The following is a 26,241-nucleotide window of genomic DNA, read 5'->3' as shown; positions in this document are numbered from 1 at the left end:
ACCAGATTTCAAAGAGAACAACAACTACCAGACTTTTAGAAGACATCTGAAGGCAGCCCTGTTTAGGGAAGCTTTTAATGTTTGATGCATTACAGTATTTTAATATTTTGTTGGAAGCCGCCCAGAGTGGCTGGGGAAGCCCAACCGGGTGGGTGGGGTATAAATAATAAATTATTATTATTATTATTATTATTATTATTATTATTATTATTATTATTATTATTATTTATTCTGGGCAAAACGTTCCTTCCTTGCTTGCTTGCTTCCTTGCTTCTTTTACCCAGTAGCTTAGTTTAGAGGTTGTCTTCCAACCCTGGCTAGTTAGAAATGCCACAACAACAGATGAGTGCATGCTAGAATATACTGTTACGATGAAAAGCCCAGCAGTGTAATAAATTACTATAAGTGTGCATGTGTGAAAAATCGTCTCTACTTTCAACCTTTCTATGGGTAATTTGAAATATTGGCTTTCAGCAAGTTGCCCTGAACACTTTTGATTTTCGGCTGGTTACTTTACTGGCACAATTGATGGCTTTCCGTGGCATGGAAAATATTTCATCCTGCTTTATATGTCTTATATAAATTGGAAAGTGGAAACACAGACAGCAAGGGTGGGGGAGGGGAGGTGTGATAGCTGGAAGGAAGCAGATACAAAACTGATCACGAAGCAGCTGTAGTATCTGGGTTGTGTTTTCTGAACACCGACAGAACTTCTGCCTATTGCTGTTAGGTTTTCTGGGCTGATTTCCACAATCACCAGTGTGTGGTAACTGCTAGAAATTTGTGGAACCTGCTGAATTATTATTATTATTTTACTATGCATGGTAAATTAAAATATTCATCTCACACACATATACACATTCTTCCAATCTGAGGGCCAAAAGAGACATGGCAAGTGCATATTTGCATTTATATGCCTTTTTAAAAATGCAAATAACATCAGCTGAAGGGGTGGGTGGGTGATAATGATGAGGATTGCAGCAGGCATATGGGGGAATGTAACCTTTTCCTTCCCTGCTGGAGTCCTAAGGAAAATCCCTCCTCTGAAACTTTGCACTGGGAAGAAATCTGCAAACCCCACCCAGCACGCATGGGGCACTTGCTCCCAAGGCTAACACTTCAGAGGAGGGAATTTCTTCATGATTTTAGCAGGGGAATTGAAGGGTTCAATTCCCCATACACAAACTGTCGCAGCCCTAATAATTGCCACATACATTTTAAAAATGTGAATTCCATTTGAATTAAAATGCAGGTTGATAAAATTTAAAGAGACAGAACGGCAATTTCAGAAAATAAGCTATTTCTTGCTTCCTTCCTTCCTTCCCTCCCCCCCCCCCCCCAACATTCTAATGCTACCAAGGTGGACTAATGATATAAGTACTTAATGAGTAGATCTGGCATCCAAAATTAAGAAGAAGAAGAAGAAGAAGAAGAAGAAGAAGAAGAAGAAGAAGAAGAAGGAGAAGAAGAAGAAGAAGAAGAAGAAGAAGAAGAAGAAGAAGAAGAAGAAGAAGAAGAAGAAGAAGAATTTATTATTTATACCCCGGCCATCTGGCTGGGTTTCGCCAGCCACTCTGGGTGGCGTCCAACAAAACAGTAAAAATACATTAAACGCCCAAGCTTTTTCAATAGGTAGACCAGGAGTCTGAAAATCCCAAAGCATCCTGTGTATGTGTATGTTTAGGGAGGTGAAGCCTAGCCTCTCATGTTAGGCATTGGGATGGAAAAATATATATCTCTATCTATCATAACTGTTTCCGACACTTCCTCCAAGGAACACAAGATACACGAGATTTTCCTTACATAACATCATTTCGTTTTTTTCAACAACCTTGTGAGGTTCTTTAGGCTGCAAAATAGTGCCTGGTCCAAAGCCATTGGCTCAATGGGAACTGGAATCTAGGTATCCCAAATCCAAATCAATGTTTCGCTCACTGCTGCACCATGGCTTAGTTTTTGAGGTTCAGGATAACTAGACTCCTCCTTCAAGGGGGAGGCAAAACAGCTGGGAAGCAACAGTCCAGATCTCCATCCCAGATGGTTGGCCAGCCAGCTGGCTGATGCCTCAAGCCATCCCTGAACAGTGTGCACTGGAGTCAGGAACTGCTAACTAACCCATATGGTGATGGGACACTTGTGGAGAGCCATTGTGGTGTGGTTTGGTGTTGTGCTTGGAGTGTTGGACTAAAACCTGGGAGACTAGGATTCTAGATCCCATTCAGCCATGATTACCTCAATGGGTGACTTTGGGCTGTCACTGTCTCTCCATCTAACCTACCTGGCAGGGTCGGTGTAAGGCTAAAATGAGGAGAGGCAGAACCCTGTACTTTGAGCACCTTGGGGGAAAAGATGGGGTATAAATAAAACATCACGTCATGCCTACTGATTGAACTCTGTGAAGTGTGAGATTCAAGAGGGGTTTGTTGTTGTTGTTGTTGTGTGTGAAAAAAGCAATGGCAAGAGATCCAATGATGCAGTGATTTGCAGCTGTGGAAAAACAGTTTAAGCCACTATCAATGTAAGCCTGGTTTGTGCACCAAAATAAAGGAGAGACAGCTGATAGGCACTGCTAACAATGTTAAACTGAAGGAAGTTGTACCTCTTTATCTGCATTGCTAAGGCCTCTGCTCTATGACATAAACTTGGCTTTGACGGGTTTTGGCCCAGGGAAGGTGTTGGCATCATTTCCTGACTCACAGAATTGCTGTATTCTGAAGTGGAAAGCTACACCCAGTGAATTGAAACAAACAAACAAACAGGAGTCTGGAGACACACACACACACACACACACACACACACACATACACACAATGGCATAGAAGTCATTGCAGCAATGGCATGCACAAACTATCATCAGGTTGGCTTGCTTAAAAAGGCAGACTGAATAAATCCTGGAGTCTGCTGAGCTGGATGAAGACCAAGGCCGCTAAACCAGTGCTAGAGTATCTTGGCTCGCAGGAAGCCCCAGATAGCTCAGGGGCTGCATATAAACTCCGTAACAGCCCTACCTCAGAAATATTTAGAGTGGTTAAAGCAAGTCACCCTTGGGGGGGGACAGGATTGGATCTTGGGTGTGTAAAAGGTGCTGTGGCCAGGAGTGCTTTTGCCCAGCTTTGGCTAGGATGCCCCAACTGTGCCCCTTCCTGGAGAATAGAGATCTGGCCACGGTGATACATGCTTCTCATTTCAATTTGTGCAATGCACTCTCATGGAGCTACCCTGGAAGACTGTTTGGAAACTTGAGGGGCTGTAAAATGCAGCCAGCAGATGGTTGCCTGACGTGTGCTTTATGAACTATTGAAGAATTATCTTTTATCCACTGCACTGGCTTCCAAGTTACTCATTCTTGCCTATAAGGCCTTAAATGGATTGGGACCAAGAAAGACCACCTCCGTCTCTTGCGAGCATGCCTTAAATGTATGATCTCCATCAGAAGCCCTGTTGTATATCTCACAATTAGGAGAAGCTAGGCTCATTGGTACCTGGGACAGGGCCTTTTTGGTTGCAGCACTCCTCCATATTGTGGAACTTCCTCTCTAGGAAGTTTGAGTTGGCCTGAACTTGCAAAACTTTCAGCAGGCTGTAAAAACTTTTTTTCTTTTGCCTGGCCTTTGATTCAAAACAATCTGCCCTCCAGTTCTGTTTCAATAAAGGTTTTGTCCTGTTTAAGCAGTGTTTTTTTAAAACAATCCTGTGTTGTTGTTTTTGATAATTGTATATTTCCAGGTTGCGGGGATGGGGGAGGTGTTCTTGTGAGCCAGAAGGTAATTAATAATCAATCAACTGCTTAGGGGCTTACAAAAAAACAACATCAACTATCTCTTATTTCCCAAAGGCCACAGCACCATCATGATTTTGTGATTTTATTCCACCACCACAAGGGATGAAATGTTTACAAGATAACTGAGTTATCATCGCCCATGTCCATTTAGCTTAAATATTTTTTCACCCAACCAGCCCATCCTCTCCTCCCCATTTCCATTCCTGTTTTCACGTCGCATGTCATTTGCATTAGGATGTGATTTGTACTTAGATAGATAGCGGTTGAGCTTGCACAGTCTTTTGGAAAATTGAGGCCTGGCCCCGACACACAGCTTCTGTTTTGCTTCGTGCGAGACAGCCAAGAGTATAATCAGAGCATGCATTTTGAATAACAAAAGATGCCAAGGAGACTGACTCACTGTTTCCGATTTAATTAGCTTGGATCAGGATGTGGGGCTCATAAACACATATTGGGAAGGGGGACTTTATATGACACAATTATTCACAGAGTCCGTGGGCCTCAGTTTTGCTTTGCCTTGTCTCAGACTTCCAATCTCCTAAGCATGATGTTTTGTCTGGCTGCAGCCAACCAATAACCTTTTCCTTAATGGTGTATCAGGTTTTGCTTCTGATGAGCTGCTAAAGATGAACAAATCAACCTATTCCCATGTCAGCTCTGCGTGCTTTCAGTCGTAAGTCTGCTCTGCCCCCTTTTTTCTTTTTAAAAGACACAACATTTAAAATGTGTGTTTTAATTGCATGGAGCTTTCCCTTACATATGCACTTTCCCTTAAAATATACATTTCATATGCATTTCCCTCCCTAAAAATAAGCACCTTTGAATGCATTTTCTGCGAGGAGAGTAGGATGAGGTTATATCCTTAACCAAAACTGTATTGCAAACTTTGGAGCAGTGCACAAAGTTAATTAAGAAGTGCATTCTGATTTGCAGATAAGTCCAGGGACTACAAATTAGCTAGGTGAGCATTAAAATATGGACTAAGCTAAATTCTCCTCCAAACCTTACACATAGCAATGCCAAGAATATTGCTCTTTGCCTGATCCAAAGATGGATATGGGCTGGCACTTTCTCTTTTCAACAATGCATAGCTGTCAACTTTTCCCTTTTCTTGTGAGGAATCCTATTCGGAATAAGGGAATTTCCCTTAAAAAAAGGGAAACATTGACAGCTATGCAACAATGTATTATTTACTTCCTTACTTACAGACTTCTAGTATGCCTTTCACACACACATCACAAGACACCTTACAGATAATTGTCATAAAAAACTATAAATTCAACAATATGAGCAAAGCAGTAAAAATAAATAAATAAATAACAGCACATCTTAAAACAGAACAAGCCAGTTGGCACACAGAGAAATGAACAATAACACCCTTCTGAACTAAGGTCACGACTACACCATACATTTAAAGCACATTTATAGTACATAGCTCCCCCAAAAGAATCCTGGGAACTGTAAGTTTACCCCTCACAGAGCTACAATTTCCATAACTCTTACCAAATTACAGTTCCCAGAATCCTTTAGGGAAAGCAGGGGGAAATGAAAATTTTGAAATTGAAAAATATGCCATTGCTGGTTTTTTCCAGCACCCTTAGAGATTGAAAGGCATTTAGTTACTTTAGTAACAAAGTATTATGTATAACTTGGCTAGCCATTAAATTATTATGTTTGGTATTTTAAAAATACAATGAATTCAGTTAATAATTAAACATTCAATTTACTTTATTTATTTTAAAAAATGTTTGTTTGTTTGTTTGTTTGATTGATTACACCCTGTCTTTCCCCCAACAGGATTTATTTCTAGCTTTAATTAGAAATCCAAGTTAGTCATGATGATTAATTTCAGTGGGTCTACTCTGAGTAGGGTTAGCACTGAATACTACGCAATGTCTCCTACAGTCCTCTAGAGCAGCTGTTTTGGGACTACAACTCCCATCATCCCTAGCTAACAGGACCAGTGGTCAGGGATGATGGGAGTTGTAGTCCCAAAACAGCCGGAGGGCCGAGTTTGGGGATGCCTGCTTTAGAGTATCAAGCAGACTTCAAGCACTCATTTCCACAAAAAGAGCCATGAAAACAAGCCAAGATTCAATTAATATGACTTGAAATGTAATCAATCCATGTTGCAACTCATACTTCCCTGCTACTAAATTTGTATCTGACAAGGGAAGGCAACTGAGCTTTGAGCAGTTCTTGCCCATGATGTAAATTATTGCCAAGAAGAAGAATCGGGAATGGGCTGCGTTGAGGATTATGTGGAAGGGCTGAGGGGTTTCAGCAAGGTGGGGAATGACTCAGTCATGGGACTGAAAATACATCATATGATTGTCACCCTAGGAGAGATGATGGAGGAAGAAATAGCGTTGCTTGTGGCAGGCCATGAAGACAACAATGACTGCAGTAGCTGGCCAATCAGTTGCTTTGGCTGAAGATCACCTTTAGCTTCTCCTGTGAACCTCCTCCAGCTAATCCTTAGATTACAGTGGTACCTAGGGTTACATACGCTTCAGGTTACATACGCTTCCGGTTACACACTCCACTAACCCAGAAATAGTGCTTCAGGTTAAGAACTTTGCTTCAGGATGAGAACAGAAATTGTGCTCCGGCGGCACGGCGGCAGCAGGAGGTCCCATTAGCTAAAGTGGTGCTTCAGGTTAAGAACAGTTTCAGGTTAAGAACGGACCTCCAGAACGAATTAAGTACTTAACCCAAGGTACCACTGTATCTGGTTCTGAAACTACTTTTGCTCCCCTCTACTCTAACCTCTTGGTTCAGTCCTCAGGGCAGGGGCTAATGAAAGGAAGACAAAAAATTTGTCTGAAGGCAGGAAAGCAAACTGATGGCTTGTCTCTCATCACTTTATTTCCAGAAGTGCTCAGCTTATTTCTTCCTCTCGGTTGCTTTAATAAGCTGTTCCCCCAAAATGATAAAAAATAATATGAAGAGTGAAGAAAAATCAATTTGAAATTGCATGTTACCTGAATGAGGACATACTGAAGGTGTGTTAGAGCATAGATAAACAGAGATATAGCTAAAACTATAGCTATAGCTATAGATGAAATAGAGATAGAGATAGAGATAGAGATAGACTGTAGATATATAAAAACTGTGAATCTGGTCCTCTTCTCAAGCAAGATCTGCTCCCTTTGGAACCTTTCCTGACCTCTGAGGCTGAAGAAGAACAAACTAAAGTAGTAACAAAAACACGATTGCCTGCCAAGGAAAAGGAGTTCCTGCTAAAGGGCTGAAACAATAAATCTGAATTCCCAGAGGGAGTCTGTCGTATTTCCTCCTGTTCTTTATCAAGCTCCCCAAAATAAGCAGGACTGGGCAGTGGCCATTCATACGGGGAAAGAGTTTGGTGCTTTACTGCCTTTGGAAAAGGAATGCCTGCAGCACAGAGAACAAGCACTATGGAGCTGTTGGGAAGAGTCTTCCTCTCTGTGGCTTTGTTGACCTGCTGTGTCCGCGGTAATGGTACATTCCTCTTTGCTACTCTTTTCTGGCTTGCTTGCTCACTTGCTCGCTCAGAGCAGCTGGGGACAAGTAGAGGTTCCTGGCTAGGAAAAGGTTTGCCCGCTATACTGCTTTTTCTTGGGCTATACTAGAGAGTGCTTCATTGCCACACATGCATGGACTGGCTGATTGCATGACGAGAGAAGAAAGGAAGAAGGTTATTTCTTATAGATCTCAGTGTATCCAGAGAATAATATCTCTTGCTGGTCAGCTCTTCTGGAGCTCTAGTATTTGAGAGTGGGCAGAAAAAAATCTGATTTATTTACCTATTGCATAGGGCCCCTAGGCATGGTCACTTAGCCTAATTCACCACAACTGGTAGCTCCTTGAACACATCATGCCTCCTGGAGATTAACCCCATCAGACCAAAGAATAAGGCTGCATTTCTAAGCACACTTACTAGGAACTAAGCGCCTTTGAAGGTAGCAGAAATTGCTTCTGAATACACATGCAGCTATTTGTACTGTTAAGAGCGGTAAGTATTGTTCAAAGGAGATTGAAACAGGTAGAGGAGTAAAACTGAGAGGGGAGTGTTGCCTTATTGCAGTGTCATTTTCTAATTTTGTTCTTTTTTAATTTTTAATTTTGAAGGAAAAGGGACAAGGAGAATAAGAAATAAATACACAGATTAACACAGAGATATCATTGGGACTATGCAGATCTAGGATTCTTTCTTATTTTAACTTTGGATTCTAATCATTGTATATCGTTCAATCAGTTTTTGCAGTCTGTAGTACAGCATTGTTGTGTTTTTTACAGTCCACAGTATTCAATTTTTAAGCAAAACAAAGGCTGATAACCAGAGAACAACTGGAGCTGTTATTTGAAAAGACAGTAATTCCATCTGACGCTAGGAAATGTTGTTTTTTGCAGAAGGTGCTGTTTTGTGCAGTTGTCTCCTTTAAAAAGATGCAAAGTCTATACCCTTTCACAGATATATTATAAATAGACCAGTTGATTGAATGGTTACTAACCATGTAGCCGAATGCCTGCTGCTAAGTAATCACAAGTATTGGATCAAAGTCTTTTCCTCGGCTTACTCATTAGAATGGAAATAAACAGAAGCTTGGTGTGGCATAACCCATGTTGTTGGGCAGGCTCGCTGCTGTTCAAAATGCTGACAAGGAGGTTGGCACCAATGGTATCATCATTGAAAGATCTGCTTTCAAACCTATGTCATGTCAGCATACACTCTGAAAATCCTCATTGGAGCCCCATTGGTGTCCTTCAGCATTTAGAAGAAGGAGCCCTGATGCCATGGTTAAACTTTGAAGGGGTTGTATGACTTCTGCAATTCAAGATGGAAAGGGGTCAATAGCAGCAGACAGCTCGGTGTCCTGGTTATGAGAACGTAGAGGTGGGGAAATTGGTCAATTTCACTTCTTCCAGTCTTCAGCTGTCCACATTTCCTCATCAGTTTGCAAACTCTTTAAAAAAAAAAAACCCTCAAGAAAATCAAAAGTCAAAGCATCGCAAGAGGTGTTGAAATTTTGGGAGGTTGGATAGTTACAGTGGAATGGTCTTGAGGGTGGGGTGAACTTTCTTATTTTTATTTATAATTATTACTTTGTTAAAAAAAACAAAAATCAAAAGCATTTTAGTGCAAATTTATGCCAATATACATGTGTTTGTATGCCTAATACAGTGGTACCTCAGGTTAAGTACTTAATTCGTTCCAGAGGTCTGTTCTTAACCTGAAACTGTTCTTAACCTGAAGCACCACTTTAGCTAATGGGGCCTCCCGCTGCTGCCGCGCCACCTGAGCACAATTTCTGTTCTCATCCTGAAGCAAAGTTCTTAACCCGAGGTACTATTTCTGGGTTAGCGGAGTCTGTAACCTGAAGAGTCTGTAACTCGAGGTACCACTGCATACCATTTTTGTTGAGCAATTCCCCCCATTATATGCACTTTTGTACATGTTACTTGGCTGCAGAACTGCATTGCAAAATTCAGAGAAGCGTGGCTTTTGAAAGATGACTTGCGTTGGTTCATGTATTGTTTCAGCAAGAGCAAGTGCAAAGATAGGTTTACCTTTAAATACAAATGAAATCTAATTCCCCCCACCATCCCCCACTGCAACCTGGAAAGTGCCCCCTGTTGGTTCTTGATGTTTCTCCCCTGCTGTGACCATGCTTCATTTTCTACGTATCTCTCTTCCTTCCAAATCAATGGCTGCACCTTTCCCCCCCTCCCCAAACTGGTGAGTAATTACTACAGGTTGGGGAGGTATATTTCAGGCTGGGCAGGCCTTCTCCATTAGAGCTTCTTCCTAATTGAGTTCAGAGTGGAAGGGTAGACAAATGACAACTTTGGATAGTGACTTAACCCAAACTGCCTAATGCTGAGTTTCATGACACCCCACATCCAAAACGAACAGCCTACACTAAGGATGGAGAACTTGGAACTCTTTAGTTGTTGACAGACTACAACGTCCACCATCCCTGACCTTTAACCATGCTGACTGGGTCTGATGGGAGTTGTTGTTCAACAGCATCAGTAGGGCAACCAGTTCCCCACCCCTGTGCTGTTATTTGAATGGAGGAGCTTGCATTTTCAAGCCCCTTCCCCTTTGCAAATACATAAAGGTAAAGGGACCCCTGACCATTAGATCCAGTCGTGTCCGACTCTGGGGTTGCGGTGCTCATCTCACTTTATTGGCCGAGGGAGCCAGCGTACAGCTTCTGGGTCATGTGGCCAGCATGACTAAGCTGCTTCTGGCAAACCAGAGCAGCGCACGGAAACGCAGTTTACCTTCCGCCGGAGCGGTACCTATTTATCTACTTGCACTGGCGTGCTTTCAAACTGCTAGGTGGGCAGGGGCTGGGACTGAACAACGGGAGCTCACCCCGTCACGGGGATTCGAACCGCTGACCTTCTGATCGGCAAGTCCTAGGCTCTGTGGTTTAACCCACAGCACCACCCACGTCCCTTGCAAATACATACCCCATCCCTAATTGTACATAAAGATATTTAAATTGTGTGGACAATGCCCCTAGCAATTAGTAACCATTGTCCTTAGTTCTTCTCTTCCTTGTTGGCATAAATTAGAGAAATATTAAAACTACTTTAGGAATAATCCAGTTCTTAAGACATGCTGCTAATAAGCAAAACCATTCACACAATTACCCTAATCCTATTTGTGTTGACCTAGTAGCATCTTCCATATTTTTCATTAATTAGAGATTAGAATGACCTGACCTACTTAGGGATATTATCCAGCTCTTTGAAAGGCAGTATATATATATAAATACACACATACACACATATTCCTTCTTTGAATATATTTTCCACAGCTTTGTCCAATCAAGGTTTTTAATTTATATGTCTTGAATGCCAAGGGGTTTAGCTACTCTCTCTCTCTTTTCATTGCAGGCTGATGTAATGGGCCTCACCACATGGTTATTTTGGGTGATATTCCATTTAAACGAATGCTATGACTGTTTAACAAAAATAAAAACCCACCCTATTGCTCTGTGTAATGGTCATCCCATTTCCCTTTATCTAGTTTCCATCCTTCTTTGGTTTTTGGCAGACTGATGCTTTGTGGGGGTTTTTTGAAATTGTCATCCTTAGCTGGGCTTCTCAGCCCAGTCATATTGAGAAAGGGCACACCCTGCTAAGAACGGGTGGCCCAACTGCATCCCCACAAGTCATTGCTTTTGATAATCAGTAATAGCCATGTGTGGCACTATGGGTTAAACCACAGAGTCTAGGACTTGCCGATCAGAAGGTTGGCGGTTCGAATCCCCACAACGGGGTGAGCTCCCATTGCTCCGTCCCTGCTCCTGCCAACCTAGCAGTTCAAAAGCACGTCAAAGTGCAAGTAGATAAATAGGTACCACTCCAGCGGGAAGGTAAACGACATTTCTGTGCAGTGCTCTGGTTTGCCAGAAGCGGCTTAGTCATGCTAGCCACATGACCCGGAAGCTGTACGCCAGCTCCCTCGGCCAATAAAGCGAGTGCCGCAACCCCAGAGTCGGTCACGAATGGACCTAATGGTCAGGGGTCCCTTTACCTTTTAATAGCCATGTGTAACTTTCTACTAGATGCTTTTTACAAGCATGGGCTTCCTTTACAAAGCTCTGCATGCAGCAGGCTGTTATCTCTGCCATTTTATTCTAAATAGCCGCATAGAAAATGTTGGAAGCTGCCTGATACCAAGTCCACACCTTCCAACGCGACGCAGGGAAAAACCAGGATGCCATCTTCTGGGGCCGCATTCCCATGCAAGTCATGTGATCTGTATGAGATCGTGGCCCTGGGAAAAGTGCTTTTCGGGGATGAGATTGCATCCTGAAAGAGCACAAGGGCACAGGGCCCAAAATGGCCATAATAATTTAAAATTCAGAATTAAAAACAGTTAAATTAGGTTACTGTCACAAGAATAGGCTGGGTCCTGAAAACACACGACTCCAGTGTACAAGAACGAGGCTAAATCCCAGGTTAGGGCATCTGGTGAGTTTGTTGTTGTTGTTTTTTCCCCTCAGCCTAAGTCCGCCTCTCCAGATATCACAAAAAAGAGCACTCCAGAGCTTTTGAAATGGCTTTACCATAATCCTTTGGGCTGGCCGAAGTGTGCTCACCTGAACAAGCAGATCTTTTATACGGAAACTACAAGTGATTCTTTGCTGAGGGGACTAGTTGCACACAGAGAATGCTGTTCAGCCCAAGAGACCATGGTGGAAGTGCCCCTTCTGCTCCTTCATCAAGGCTGCTCACCCCTGCTGCCCAAGAATTTCAGGCAGCTTATCTTTCTGCGGGTTTAATTAAGAAGAGAGAGCCCTGACCATCCATCAAAATAAACTTCAGTATAAGCCGTAGGATTTCAGTGGGGGTGGGGGAGAGAGAGTGATAATGTCAAGAGTTTGGATTCATATGCAATGGAACCCTTTTTCTTCCAGGAGGGCAAAGCAAAGCAATGTCACAAGCTGCCTCATACTCTTTGTTCACCCAGCTCAATACAGTCTGCTCTGGCATCAGCTCTCCAGGGTCTCAAGCATACATCTTCCCCTTCTTTGCTACTTGGTATTTTTCTGTGGAGGTATCAGAGACTGAACCTTGCACCTTTTGTTTGAAAAGCATATGCTCTGTCACCAACCTGTGGTCCTTCCTACCTCACTAACGTCCATCAGACATTACTTTGTTTCATCATTTAGCTATCTTCTACCAAAGGCTGCTCACATGTAAACATCATCTGGATGATTTGAAGTTCTAGGTGTGTATTTTCAGTGTCCTGTAACGTGCCATATTCCACAATTGTGTACATAGTTTGGGGGATGGGACCCAGACTAACCTGGGTCATGGCTCAGTGGCAACACGTCTGGGTTGCATTCAGAAGGTCCCAGACAGAACTAGATAGACCAGTAGATGGACTCTTGTAAGGCAGGTTCCTACGTTCCTTTGTTTACAAGGGAAGGACCATGGTAGAGCATCTGCCTTGCTGCCATCTTCCCTGTGGGTCCCTGCAGGAGTGCTGAGGTTTCCCATTGCAGATTAGCAGCCAGAACCTTTGATGTAACCTGTAGCTATGTATTACATAAAAGTCTACAAGCAGAGATGCCGCCTGACAGTAACATTCCCTTCCCCTGATCTAGGATATTTTGACGTGTGATGCAGCTGTTCATATACACTCAGAGCACTTTGTACATACGTTGTTCTTTTTTTAAAAAATATATATATTTATTTGGTTTCTCAAATTAAACTTTTACTGTCACATGTCCAACTTACAACATAAAAACAAGATTCCAAGGAATCTCCTTGACTTCCCTCCTCCCCTTTGTGGGTTCTCTTGTTAATCATTTCCTCCTGCACCTTTTATGATAATCCAAAACCTTTTACCTCTCCATTGTGTCCAAAACTCACCATTAAACTACAAGTGATATTCCAATCCTACTAATGATTTTAACTGTTTACAATGGTTTCTAAGATAAGTTATGATTTTTTCCCATTCCCTATTAAAAACTTGCTCTTCCTGATTTCTGATTCTTCTGGTCATTTTGGCCATTTCGGCATAATCCATCAACTTGATCTGCCATTCTTCTCTGGTGGGGGCTTTATCTTCTTTCCATCTCTGGGCCAATAACATCCACACAGCCGTGGTCACATACATAAATAGTCTTATCTGCTCCCTTGGGGTTTCAGCATCTAGATTTCCTAAAAGGAAGGCTTCAGGGGTTTTTAAAAAAGAAAATGTTACTTTAAACATTTTTTTTCAACTCATTATATATCATTTCCCAAAATTCTTTTTACTACCTTACATTTCCACCACATATGATAAAAGGTGCCTTCTTTTTCCTTACATTTCCATCATACATTTGATCCCGTTTTATACATTTCTGCTAATTTACTAGGAGTTAAATACCAGCAGTACATCATTGTCATAAAAAAAAATTCTTTCAACGTGTAACATACTGTGAATTTTAAATCCCAATTCCATAACTTCTCCCATGCTGTAAGTTGTATATTATACCCAAAGTCTCTTGCCCAGTATAGTATATACGTTGTTCAAAGACTCGTTTTAATGGCAGTCACAGGAAGAGCCCAGACAGGGGAGCCGAGAAGCTGAGGGCTCTCCCAAAAAATTCAAGGAGAAGGCTGAGCCCCCTCAATATTCCACAGCGACCGTGCACAAGTTGGGCATGCATAACATGCAACGTGATCACATCACTCACACACACCACATGGCATGCTCGCATCACTCACGCAAGCCATGTGGCATGTGGTCAACACATCAGCACATCACATGGCATACGAGAGTGACATCAGCACGCCACATGGCATATGCGAGTGACATCAGCATGTCACATGGCCCCAGCCCCCTCAATCATGGGGGCAAGCCAGCACGCTTGAGACCAGAGATCACCTCTTTGTCCAAGCAGCCACTAAACTTTAGACTCAAGTTTTCACTTTCTGGAGAAAACTGAGCATAAATAAGTCTGGAAACAGGAGCGAGCAGCCATCTCGGGGAGGGGGGGGAATGCAGTTGGAACCACAGTAATAACTCCTGACATGCTACCTCAGTTCACACTAACTGTTCCTCATATGGAGAAAGGTTGCCATATCCGCGAACATGTCTGTGTGATGGTGTGGAGGAATTCAGCAGAGAAGCTGTTAGGTAAAGGCAACCCTATCATTTCTACTAACTGACACGTTCTGAAACCATTTGCCAATCAAAACACAGCCATCCTTTGAAACTCTCACTTCTCCAAATGTTGTACAAAAATGCATGATATAGGGCAACGTGTGCACAGAAATGCATATATCAGTGCAAACAACGTGCAAAAATACGTTATATTTGCTTTGCTAAAATGTGTGCATGAGGCAAAAGTGCATTGAAAACATGTATATTGGAAGACGTTTGCACTAAAATGCGGTTGGAATTTTATGAGGATCTTTGGAGGGGGGGTGTAAATGCAACAAACTGATGTAGAAATGTGCAGAACCTAGCTAAAGACTGGGGTGGTGGGAGAAACTAAGAAGAACCAAAATGGACAGATTTGCGCATGTAAGAGAAGTCAGCGGATGGGGTAGGGGAACAGCTCTTCTGTTGTGTAGCAAACGATGGGCGGTGTTCTTTTTGCATTATTCAGTCATATCTCTGTGTGTTGCTGGCTTGACCTTGCAGCTGCGACTGTAGTGCTCATATTTTTAGCATATCCTGTTATCTTCCACACACTCCCTGCAGCCACACCCTTACCGCACTTCTCCCCCTGACACATTCCTGGAAGTGACTGCATTGGGATCAGGGAACAGAGACGGACTCCCACACGAAGCTTTCCGTGGGAATGTTGCTAGTCACTTCCACCAGGGATGGCAAATCCCTGCCGAATCCAGCCCAAGAGAGCCTTTCCTCTCAATGCTTGAAGAGATGAAGCTGTTGCAGCTAAGGGGATATCAGAAAAGCACAGGCTGGGGCAGGAATAAGCAGGTGACTGCTAAATAGAGGAGGCCATGAGAGGACGGGCAATCTTTCTATCACTGTAACAAATAACGGGAACAAATGAGGGGAAGGGCCATAGCTCAGTGGATAGAGCATCTGCCTTGCAGGTGGAAGGTCCCAAGTTCAATCCCCGGTATCTCCAGGTAGGGCTGGGGAGACCCCTATCTAAAACCCTGAATAGCTGCATCCAGTCAGTGTAGCTAGAGGACCAATGGTCTGACTCAGAATAAGACAGCGTCCTATATTCCTATGACAGCCTTCCCCAACATGAGCCTTCTAGATACATACATACATACATACATACATACATACATACATACAGTCCAGCAACATCTGGGGGAACCACCCTTGAATTAAAGCAGGCATGAGGAGCCCTGGTCATCCCTGGTCATTGGCCATGCTTGCTGGGGCTGATGGGAGTTGCAGCTCAGCAACATCTGGAAGACCACAGGTTCATCTCACCTGGATTAATGGGTTAGTCCCATCCCTAAGCAAAATAGCTGACTTGTTGGTAACCACTCTGTGAATGCTCCTAGACAGACATTCATTGTTGACTCTGCCGCTCATGTGTACAATTGTTGTTGGGAGTTTTTGCAGCATCCACACAATACTGCTGACATCAAAATGCCAACACTATTCCTCCCCAGACCATTCCATTCCAGATCTACCCTTTCCAGGGAAAACCTCTCTCTCTCTCTCTCTCTCTCTCTCTCTCTCTCTCTCTCTCTCTCTCTTTCTCTCTCTCTCTCTCTCTCTCTGTGTGTGTGTGTGTTGCCAACCACCCATTTACAATATGAAGCCCCCCCTTGGAAGCCCCCTTCCCTCATCCTTGCTCTTTATCATCAGCTTGCTCCTCATCATCCTTGCTCTTCATTATGGATGGAGAGCTTTATTTGGAGCTCTGGAGTGGACTAGAGGAGTAAAGTTCTCCCTCTGGTCCACTCTGAGGCACCTAGTCCAAGTGGCACCACTGGGAGAGTAAATGGCTATCTTTCACTTTCTTACTACTATTATTTATTAAATTTGCATACCGTCCTTCATCTGCAGATCTCATTGCACAGGATGTGTCCTGGCTGAAGTGGGGACCACGTTTTTGAAAGACCCGCCCATTTCTTCACTACCTATAGGAAAGGGTTACTGACATCAATAGTAAGCATGATAAGATAGGGCAGAAAGCTTCAGGTAGAGATATCAGAGAATTATGCAAAATAAAAAGACATTGCTGTTGTCTGTGTGTTCACACCTGCAGTTTACATTTGTAGTTAGAAATGGAAATCAGTCAAGTGGCTACGATTGTTATTCATTGATATAATTGTTTTAAGTTCATACATAATTAACTATTTTTCTACATTGATGTTCCCTTTACATTGAAATTAATGTAAGTTATAGAATTTACATAGGGATGCGGGTGGTGCTGTGGGTTAAACCACAGAGCCTAGGACTTGCCGATCAGAAGGTTGGCGGTTCAAATCCCCACAACGGGGTGAGCTCCCGTTGCTCGGTCTCTGCTCCTACCAACCTAGCAGTTCGAAAGCATGTCAAAGTGCAAGTAGAGAAATAGGTACTGCTCCGGCGGGAAGGTAAACAGCGTTTCCGTGTGCTGCTCTGGTCCACCAGAAGCAGCTTAGTCACGCTGGCCACATGACCCAGAAGCTGTACGCCGGCTCCCTCGGCCAATAAAGCGAGATGAGTGCTGCAACCCCAGAGTCGGTCACGAATGGACCTAATGGTCAGGGGTCCCTTTACCTTTATAGAAGTTACATAAATACCTAATTTATGTAATTTACATTACATAGTGGACAGTGAGATGAATAATGCAATATTGGAAGAAACTGAACTTCAGCAGACCAGAAACAGCACCGATTGTGATGAATACAGGTTGGAACAGGAATTGCTGCCTTCTTACATCTCTAGGCTGCAATCCTGTCTACATTTACCAGGGAGCAACCTCCATCTTACTGAGTGTGACTTTATTCATAGTAAACATACACAGGATTGCTCTACACACCATTTAAGAGTAAATAAGCTATTAGAATGTGAACTTAAAAATTGCCCGCCAACAAATCAGGGGCCCTAACAATAAACAAAGTCTCTGAAATGACATGCTCTTGAAGGGAGAGGCTCACAACTAAAGTTGCTTAAAATCCTATAAACTTCAGCTTCTTCTATAGATGCAAACCAGCCTTTTCATCCATTCATGAAGTAATAAGATGGTTCGAATGTCACATAATTTTCTCTGCCTATGTGATTTCCCCAAACATCTCCTCCTGTGCTGCTATATATTTTCTGCAATAAGGATTGCAATTTACATTGTACATTTGCACCGAAAAATTCAGACCTGTCATCACTGGCAATGGCTTTTTTCTGTGTCTGGGTTTGCTACTATAATTTGCTTTTCACACTGTAATAACTGCCATATAATTAAGCTTTTCATAGTGGATTGACCCCTTGCACAGCAAAGTCAATGTGTTGAGAACAGGGGCACTTAAGTCTATTTGCTGGAAAGAAATTATACGAAGCCCAGCTCTCCATATATTTAGCCTAGCTTCTTTTGGCTATGCAGCCATGCTATCAACTTCTGCGTATAGGTGCAAGTCCAGGAAAAAGCTTCCACTTAAAGGCACCACCCAATTCCTGTTCCTGCTTTGGAGAAGAAAAAGAGAGAGAGAGTACAATTTTCATAAAGAGGAAGCAAACTATTGCTCTTTCTGCAAACTGGTCTTTCCCTAAAATTGCAAACCCGGTATCTCCTACTGTAGCTGTGAAATCATCATAATTTCAGTAAGGAATATCAGCAAAACACAACTAGCAACTGCCCACATTTTAACGAAAGGAGGGTGGAAAAGATCAAAGTTGTAAAATTTTCCCCCCAAAATGAACAAGCTGCCCCAAACACATTCTAGTACTGGTAGATAATCGGGACTACTGGTAGATAATAGGGAAATGCACCCAAATGGTGATTGGAATGGTAGCGCCTTATACCATTAAATAAGTGATGAGCTATAACAGAAAAGGTTAATCAATAAACCATCAAAGGAAAGCATTACCAACTGTTCAAACAGCTGCGCAGCAGAACGACTTCTGCTTTCATGGCATTGCCTCTGAGTGCTAATTCTTTATTTGACAGAGATTGTTGAGAACAATGATTAACACTCATACTTATGTGTGTGTGTGTGTTTTAAATCTTCAGGAGACACAAATACAACAACAAGCAAGGCCCAAACAACTCCTGGTAAGCAACAACCCTTTATTGTCTTATTTTTAACAATCTCTTGAGAACAGGCCCATACATCAGAGTGGCTTTGTTCCAGAAAAAGCAACTTCTTCCCTGTTGCTGTTTATCAGCAAAGCACATCATGGGTCCCTGCTGATTCTGGGCTTAACTATGATGGTGCATGAGAGCCAGTGCAGTCAGCTTAGTGGTTACAGGGTGAGTATTCACTATCTCTTCCCAACCTACTTCACAAAGTTGTTGTGGGGATAAAAGAGTGAGGAGAGAACCATATATACATCACCTTAAGCAGGGTATAATGTAAACAGCAGGAGTAATAGTAATAGTAAATATGTAATGCCTTGCCTCCTCTGTCATTCCCAAGGATTGTCAGAACTCCAGGGGGTCACTAACTTTCAGAAACCCTTGTTCTTGCAATCTGGGGGGCTCATATCATCATTGATCCTGTCTGTTAGTTTGTTTTATTTCTCCAGGTATTCCTTTTACGCTCCCACAACCTTCCTTTAGCATAGGTTCCCTGCCTTATGAAATCATTTCTCAACAATTATTATTAAGATGGCTGTTTAGTGTAACATTAATCTGAACTGCAAGATAAATCACCACAATGCTTAATGTTATTTGTACAGGATCAACCATAACTATCTCAGCAACTAAAGGTAAGCTATACAATTGTCTGGAATTTTAAAGTCACTGCAAATCATTTATACTAATTCATGTAAACAATCGTTTTTAGCTTACTTCAGTGTCCATTGAAGGGTCCACTCGACTGGGTTAAATGCCTTTGCATTTGTTTTCCATTGCATTCATTTGCAAGGACTTTGCTTCATGGTTTCCATTTCAGATCGAAATGGATGTGTGTGTGTGTGTGTGTGTGTGTGTGTGTGTGTATGAGATATATATGTTTGTGTGTGTGTGTGTGTGTGTGGAGAAGTTGGAGATTAGTGTTATAGTACATGTAAAAGGGAGGCTCCTTACTGTGTAGGTGAGAGGAATCCAATGAAAGAGGAGATATAATATTCAAAAGTGAAGCACGATAGGGCAATGGAGTCCATGAGGGCAAATGGGCACTGCCCCACTAACCTTGATTCCACGAAGCCCACTTGTCTGCCTTCTGACTTGCAACCAGTCCTTATCTCTAGATAAGGTCCAGGCAGAAGGTACTATTTGTAGATCTCTGGGTTATTTGTAGTTAATCACCCACCAATAACATCTGACTCCCAGTGGTTCAAAAATAGCACCAGCCTTTCTCCCCGTATTAGGCTTCTAATTTGTGGGGTGGGGGACTAGGATTTTTGTGTGAAAGAACTATGACCTCATTTCTGGTACTGAAGACAAAGTCTTGGGCCAAGAGATGCTTTGTTCTTTCATTCTAAGTGTATATATGCCCTTTTTACATTTTGATACAGCTGGTATTTGGGTTTGTGGGTGGGAAGCTGATCTTATAGGTTGGCAGTTCACCCAACCCTGCTTTAAATAATAATCAAGAATCCAGAAGTGAATTTTGAAGCTTGCACTCACACCCACCATTCATAATTTCATAATAAAGCTGATACCAATTTGCAGTTAACTAGGATATCTTAGGGAACACTTTCTCTCAAATAGATCTGTCCAGTCACTAAGGTCTTCTTCCTGGGGCTACTTTTCCAAATTTTAAAAAAACAGGTTCTCTACTTAAATCATGATTTGTGTGCAGGAGTAGCTTGTCCCTCAAGTATCATGGTAGGAAGACCTTTACTTCTCAAATAAAGTACAGCGAAATTGAAGGGTCTTGTAACTTCAGTGGCCAATAAAAATTGTCAAATGCCTGGCTGAGCTCAGGAAGAGAATAGATTTTATTTTATTTTTTAAAAGGTATATTAAAGCAGTAAAGACACAGCAGTTTCATATACCAAAACCGCTCTCTTCATCTCCTAATACAAGCACAAAAGGGACAGGCAATGCTGCGAGATGGAACATTTGGCATGGTATATTTGAAATATGCTTTCAGGTAACTTTTATTTGAAATGCAGCATATATTGCCATGAGATATTACCATGTTCCAAAAGACCATCGGTCAACATATCTGAACCTTCTCCTTTCCCTCAAGCAGACTAGGTTGTTTTTAATAATAAAACTCATTTTGCTTTACCTTACCCTTCTTATAGCAAGCCAAGAAACCTCTTCCTCTTCCAGGACCACAAGGAAAGCTGAAATTGCAGGTAATTTCTTCAACATTGGAATAATTTTTTGCATGTGATTTTCTTCTTCTAGCTTCTGCTCTTTGATTAATCCATATCAGATGCTTTCTACATCGGGTGCTGCACATAAAACCCTGTTTCACTGTGAAAGTGAGTTACAGTGAAGTTTGAAGAACACATTCTATATCTTGGCCACATCTGCACCATACATTTAAAGCACTCCTACACCACTTTAACAGTTCCAAAGAATTATGGGAGCTGTGGCTCGTTAAGGGTGCTAAGACCCCTCCTGCCCTACCACAGGTACCATTTCCAGTTGCCTGGGAAGCAGGATTGATTGTTAAACCACTCTGGAAACTGTACACCTATGAAGAGAATAGGGTTTCCTAATGACTCTCATCATCTTTAGCAAACAGCAGCTTCCAGGATCCTTTGGGGGAAATCATGACTGTTTAAAGTAGTATAATACTGCTTCAAATGTAGGGTGTGGATGTGGACTTAGATTATGATTAATAATTGTTATTATTGCTGCTGCTGTTGACCTACAACTCCCATCATTCCCATCCATGCTGGTTACAATGGTCAGGCCTGATGTGGGTTGTAGTTCAATAGCATCTGTGGAGGGACTCAAGCTTAGACAGTTGTCAGGCTTTGGTGACTCGCCCCCCCCCCCCCTTTGGCCATAGATAAGCAGAACAAAGCGAAAAGAGTCACTTACCATTTAAAGAGTCTTTAATGATCACAGCAAAAAAACAACACAGCAATTCTCAGAATGAAGGTGTTCCAATTAAGGTTTATACCCACTTTCCCCCTTGTCACTTCCGCTTCTTGCAACCTGATCTCATAAAGACTCTCCTCCCTGCAAGAGAGGGGAGTGGTTGTGGGCGGGAGCCCGAGCACCGCCCCTGGCAGGGGGCGTTAGCCCCTTGCCTCCACCTCTCCTGGCTGGCGCCCACGCCCCTCGGCAGGCACCCAACCAGGTGCCTCCGAGGGGGCGTGCTCAGCAGCCTTTTGCTGCAGCGCCAGCCTCTCCCCGGCCTCATTCTTCGCCGCCGTCTTGTCGCGAATCGTCACAACTTTTGTGGTATTGGTGGGTAGGTTAGGCATTGGAATAATGTGTTGTGGTGTGTTGAAGGGCTAGGTGTGGCCATCGCCTATGCCTTCAATTTTTGGGTATTCCGTTAAAGGAATCTGGCGGTCGTGTATTCTGTCCGATGCCTGCTTGGCGGGAGGCCATGGCACGACCCTCGGTGACATCAGGGGTGAGCCTATAGTTGGATTAGCATCAACAGGCTCCACCTACTGGTGAAGAAACCCACTTGTTTTAGAGATCCAATGCCTAAGCCAATACCTTTTCACTGCTGTAATCAATAAAGTTGTGGCCTTTCCTTGCCCTTTAACCTTATATCACGTGTCCTTGTGTATTCATTTCACATTGCAGGGTCGGGTCCTCGAACCACAACCACTGTGCTTTTTTTGCTCTCCTTGACCTTGGACTGATAGGCTGGACACTTTCCAGCGAAAGAGAGTCTGTTAGCTCTTTCTCTTCCTGTTCTTCTTCACTTTGCTGTTCAACACGCCCCCCCCCCAGTTCTTCCCAACTTTTGTCTTCAGAACTATGCCCCTCTGCAAACCACTGTTCCAAATCTGTACTGTTCCATTGCTCCTGGGCAACTTCAGGATCCTGGTCAGGAGCAGGGGGAGGGGGAGGTTCCCACGATTCCTCATCAGAGCTGTACTCCTCAGCCTGGTCTCTGACAACAGTATTGTAGGCAGTACTGTGCATGAGAGGCCTGTGGTCTGACTTGGAATAAGCTCGCTTCCTGAACTAAGCAGATCCGGGGCCGTCTGGGAAACCTACCTGAGAAAACCCAAGGCATTATGGTTGAAAGGTGGGATATAATTGAGATGATGTATTTATTTACTAGTGTAAAACATGTTCATCCTGACTTTCGATATCAGGGTGGTGCAGAGCATTAAACAAAAACAAACAAACAACAGCAAACCAGCTAGAACTTGCACAGTTAAGGCTGAAATCCTATGCAGACTTGCCTGGGAATAAGTCCCTCTTAGCTTATAGGATTGTACTGTAAATCAGTAAAATCTATTAAAATGTTTCAGTTTAATATATAAATGATAGTGGGGTTGGTACTAGGTGAAGCCCTTTGGGGAGGCCATTCGGTAACTGGGCTACCACTACTAATCAAGCCCTCTTCTTTTTAGATGATCTTCATACCTTTGATGGGAATATTTGGCTCAACTCTATCATTTTAGTTGACTTTCCCAGGATCTTCTTCCATTCTGAGTCTTAGACACTTAACGCTGCTAGCATAAGAAGGGAAGGGAACTGCATACATACACACACACACACACACACACACACACACACCCCAGTTTAAAGGGAAAGCATGCGCTGGCATCCGGAACAGTGTGGCAGTAAAAAAGCAAATCATGTTTGGAATGATTTCCTCAGAGTGCCATTTACTCTTCTTGAAGTGATTAATTCTGTGCCACTGTCTACGAGCGAGGCTGTGTTTTCCCTTTGAAGAGCTGCACTCTGATGAAGGTGAACACTTTTTTCATTTTCGAAAACGCTTTAGCGGCATTTGCTAATTCATTTTTTGCAACTCCTCTGCAACGTAAGTGGGTAATAATATCATCATTCCTGCTTTATAGAGAAGCCCAGAGCTATTGCAAGAGTCAGCGACAGAAAAGGAGGGCAAAAATGGAAGCTGTAGATGGAGGTAGCTTTCTCAGTAGCTCTGACTTCAAAGCTGCTCTACTGTTTATGTGGGTATTTAAAACAACATTTATTTTTTTTAATCATGGGGGGGGATGCTATGAATCAATGAACACCCATATAATATGGGCACAATTTACTGCACTTCCATGTTTCCCCCCTCAAATTAAAATCCCCATATGCTTTCTAGAAGATGTAAACAGTGATTTCATCATGTGGAGTTGAAATCATAGAGCACATGAGCTTTAATAGAAATGGAGATTTGTGAAAGCAGCATTTTCCATTCCATTCTGTGATTGCCACATGCAGCACTGCTCCCATTTCGCAGCAGTTCCATCTTCTGCCCAAAACTATGCTATTCATGCCAACTTAAGGGAAGAAGACCCCGAGAAGGATCCTGAAACAGAAATAAAGTACGTCATCGACAAGGAGTGGGTGAAGTTGGTCCACTGTGGCAAAATTACATAACTTACGTGATTTACATTGGGTGGCATTCAGCTAAGTTTTACGCAGGGAAGACCTACCGAAATGAATGAGCATGACTAATGAAAGAATGAACATGAATGTGTGGACACCGTCAATTTTCACTCCCAGTTTCATTTTCATGTGAATTTTCTGACATCCCTACAGGGCAACAAAAATTAGACCTGAATTCCTTGTTCTTTCTCTTTGGACAATATTTCTGTCTGTGATGAGGATGTTTATATAGTCTCAGGTATAGCCACAGGAAGTGAATAATCACACATCTGGATCAACAGGAGTGTCATTTACATATGCAGACAATGGCTTGGAGCTGCATCAGGAACACGGAAAGTAAACAGCATGGAATGCTGGGAGTTCTGCTGTCTTTTCATAAGCAGTGTTAGCAATAAACCATAAGTGTGTTGCTATGTTTATTTGGCAGAGGAAGAGTAACAAACAAAAAAAGTGTGTTCATTGTTTCAGGTAATACAACTACTGCGAATTCTTCAGCAATAGCCCAACCAACACAGGCCTCTGCACATGGGTCACTATCAACACCCAACAACACAGCAAGCTGTAAGTATTGTGTTTCTCTGGCTCACTGGTGAATTCATTGTAAGCCATACCTGAGAGTGAGAAAGGGCCACCATGGCTGTAAAGCAGGGCATTGGTTTGTGGTGAAGGTCTTGACTCACTGATGGAGCACATACATTGCATGCTAAAAGCTCCCAGGTTCAATCCCCAGAATTTGCAAGAGACTCCTATGGAAATCTTGGAAATCTGCCACCAATAGACCATAAAAGGTAAAGGTACCCCTGACCATTAGGTCCAGTCGCGGGTGACTCTGGGGTTGCGGCGCTCATCTCACTTTATTGGCCAAGGGAGCCGGCGTACAGCTTCCAGGTCATGTGGCCAGCATGACTAAGCCACTTCTGGCAAACCAGAGCAGCGCATGGAAACGCCGTTTACCTTCCCGCCGGAGTGGTACCTATTTATCTATTTGCACTTTGACGTACTTTTGAACTGCTAGGTTGGCAGGAGCAGGGACCGAGCAATGGGAGCTCACCCCGTCACGGGGATTCAAACCGCCAACCTTATGATCGGCAAGCCCTAGGTTCTGTGGTTTAACCCACAGCGCCACCCGCGTCCCACCAATAGACCATACTGATCTAGATTAACCAATGATCTAACTTGGTACAAGGCAGTTTTCAATGTGTGACCCAGCTTCTTACCCCTGTGTTGGTGAACATGGGAGTGAAAAGTACTGGCATAAGAGTGTTGGCTAGTCTTCATGCAGCCACAGCTGAAATAAAGGCTATGTACATGCAGGGCCTGGAATCTGTAGATCCACACCAGCTTAAAGTCTGCCCACCCCTGCAGTAAACCAGCATATTAATTGATGATGCTATCATTCTACAATATTTCCAGAGGGGTAGCTATGGTAATCTGCTGCAGCAGGAACAACAAAGAGGTCTGTGGCACATTAGCAATAAATCTGTTAGATCCTTAACACACTGCAAGACTTTTTCATGGTAGGCAGAAAAATGATGATGACAGACAGACAGTGTTGTATCTGCTCGCAAACTGCTGTCTGCAATGTCTCCACTGAACACATCTTGAAGAATAAGGTCATAGACCTGCATATGTAATTTTACAATCTATTGATGCCTCATATATATATATATATATATATATATATATATATATATATATCCAAAATCAGCAACATTAAGTTCTTTGTGCCTTTCAAAATAAATAGAGGAGTAGGAGAAATACTGGACTGGATATTACTTTTGTAGGGCAGTTAGTGGTGTAATTCATATGAAGCAATGTTGTGGAACCCCTCTGTCCCCTAGATTTTGGAGAAAGGTAAAAATGGCAAGGGGGACGCGGGGGGCGCTGTGGGTTAAACCACAGAGCCTAGGACTTGCCGATCAGAAGCTTAGTGGTTCAAATCCCCGCAACGGGGTGAGCTCCCGTTGCTATGTCCCAGTTCCTGCCAACCTAGCAGTTCAAAAGCACGTCAAAGTGCAAGTAGATAAATAGGTACCACTCCGGCGGGAAGGTAAACAGAGTTTCTGTGCGCTGCTCTGGTTCACCAGAAGTGGCTTAGTCATGCTGGCCACATGACCCGGAAGCTGTACGCCGGCTCCCTCGGCCAATAAAGCGAGATGAGCGCCGCAACCCCAGAGTCGGTCACGACTGGACCTAATGGTCAGGGGTCCTTTACCTTAAAATGGCAAGGGATCCGATTTCAAATCTCCACTGTCTCTTCTGTTTTTGGCCCTCAGTCTTGGGGATCAAGTGATAATAAAATCCAATTTTCTTGCACATGGTGCATTAGGTCAGATGAAGACATTTTATTTGGCTTCTGAGCAGTTCTTTCAG

At 42.9% G+C, this 26,241-nt stretch overlaps 1 protein-coding gene across 3 annotated transcripts in view; it reads left to right on the top strand.

Moving 5' to 3' along the window:
• The first annotated feature begins 7,101 nt into the window (after positions 1–7,101).
• EMCN (endomucin) overlaps positions 7,102–26,241 on the top strand; it is a 41,942-nt gene continuing 22,802 nt past the window's right edge. The window contains exons 1-5 of one of the 3 annotated variants that reach the window (XM_028744187.2): positions 7,102–7,258; positions 18,433–18,474; positions 19,101–19,130; positions 20,619–20,672; positions 24,337–24,429. In XM_028744187.2, coding sequence (XP_028600020.2) covers positions 7,174–7,258; positions 18,433–18,474; positions 19,101–19,130; positions 20,619–20,672; positions 24,337–24,429 — 304 coding nt within the window. In that variant the 5' untranslated portion in view covers positions 7,102–7,173. Of the gene's footprint in view, positions 7,265–18,432; positions 18,475–19,100; positions 19,131–20,618; positions 20,673–24,336; positions 24,430–26,241 lie in introns of all 3 variants that reach the window. The other 2 variants (XM_028744186.2, XM_028744188.2) reach the window with 2 other exon arrangements.

The sequence above is a fragment of the Podarcis muralis genome, chromosome 9 (assembly GCF_964188315.1).
Source record: "Podarcis muralis chromosome 9, rPodMur119.hap1.1, whole genome shotgun sequence".
NCBI lineage: Eukaryota > Metazoa > Chordata > Lepidosauria > Squamata > Lacertidae > Podarcis > Podarcis muralis.
The sequence above is the reverse complement of the archived record's forward strand: the minus strand, read 5'-3'. Positions and strand labels throughout refer to the sequence as shown.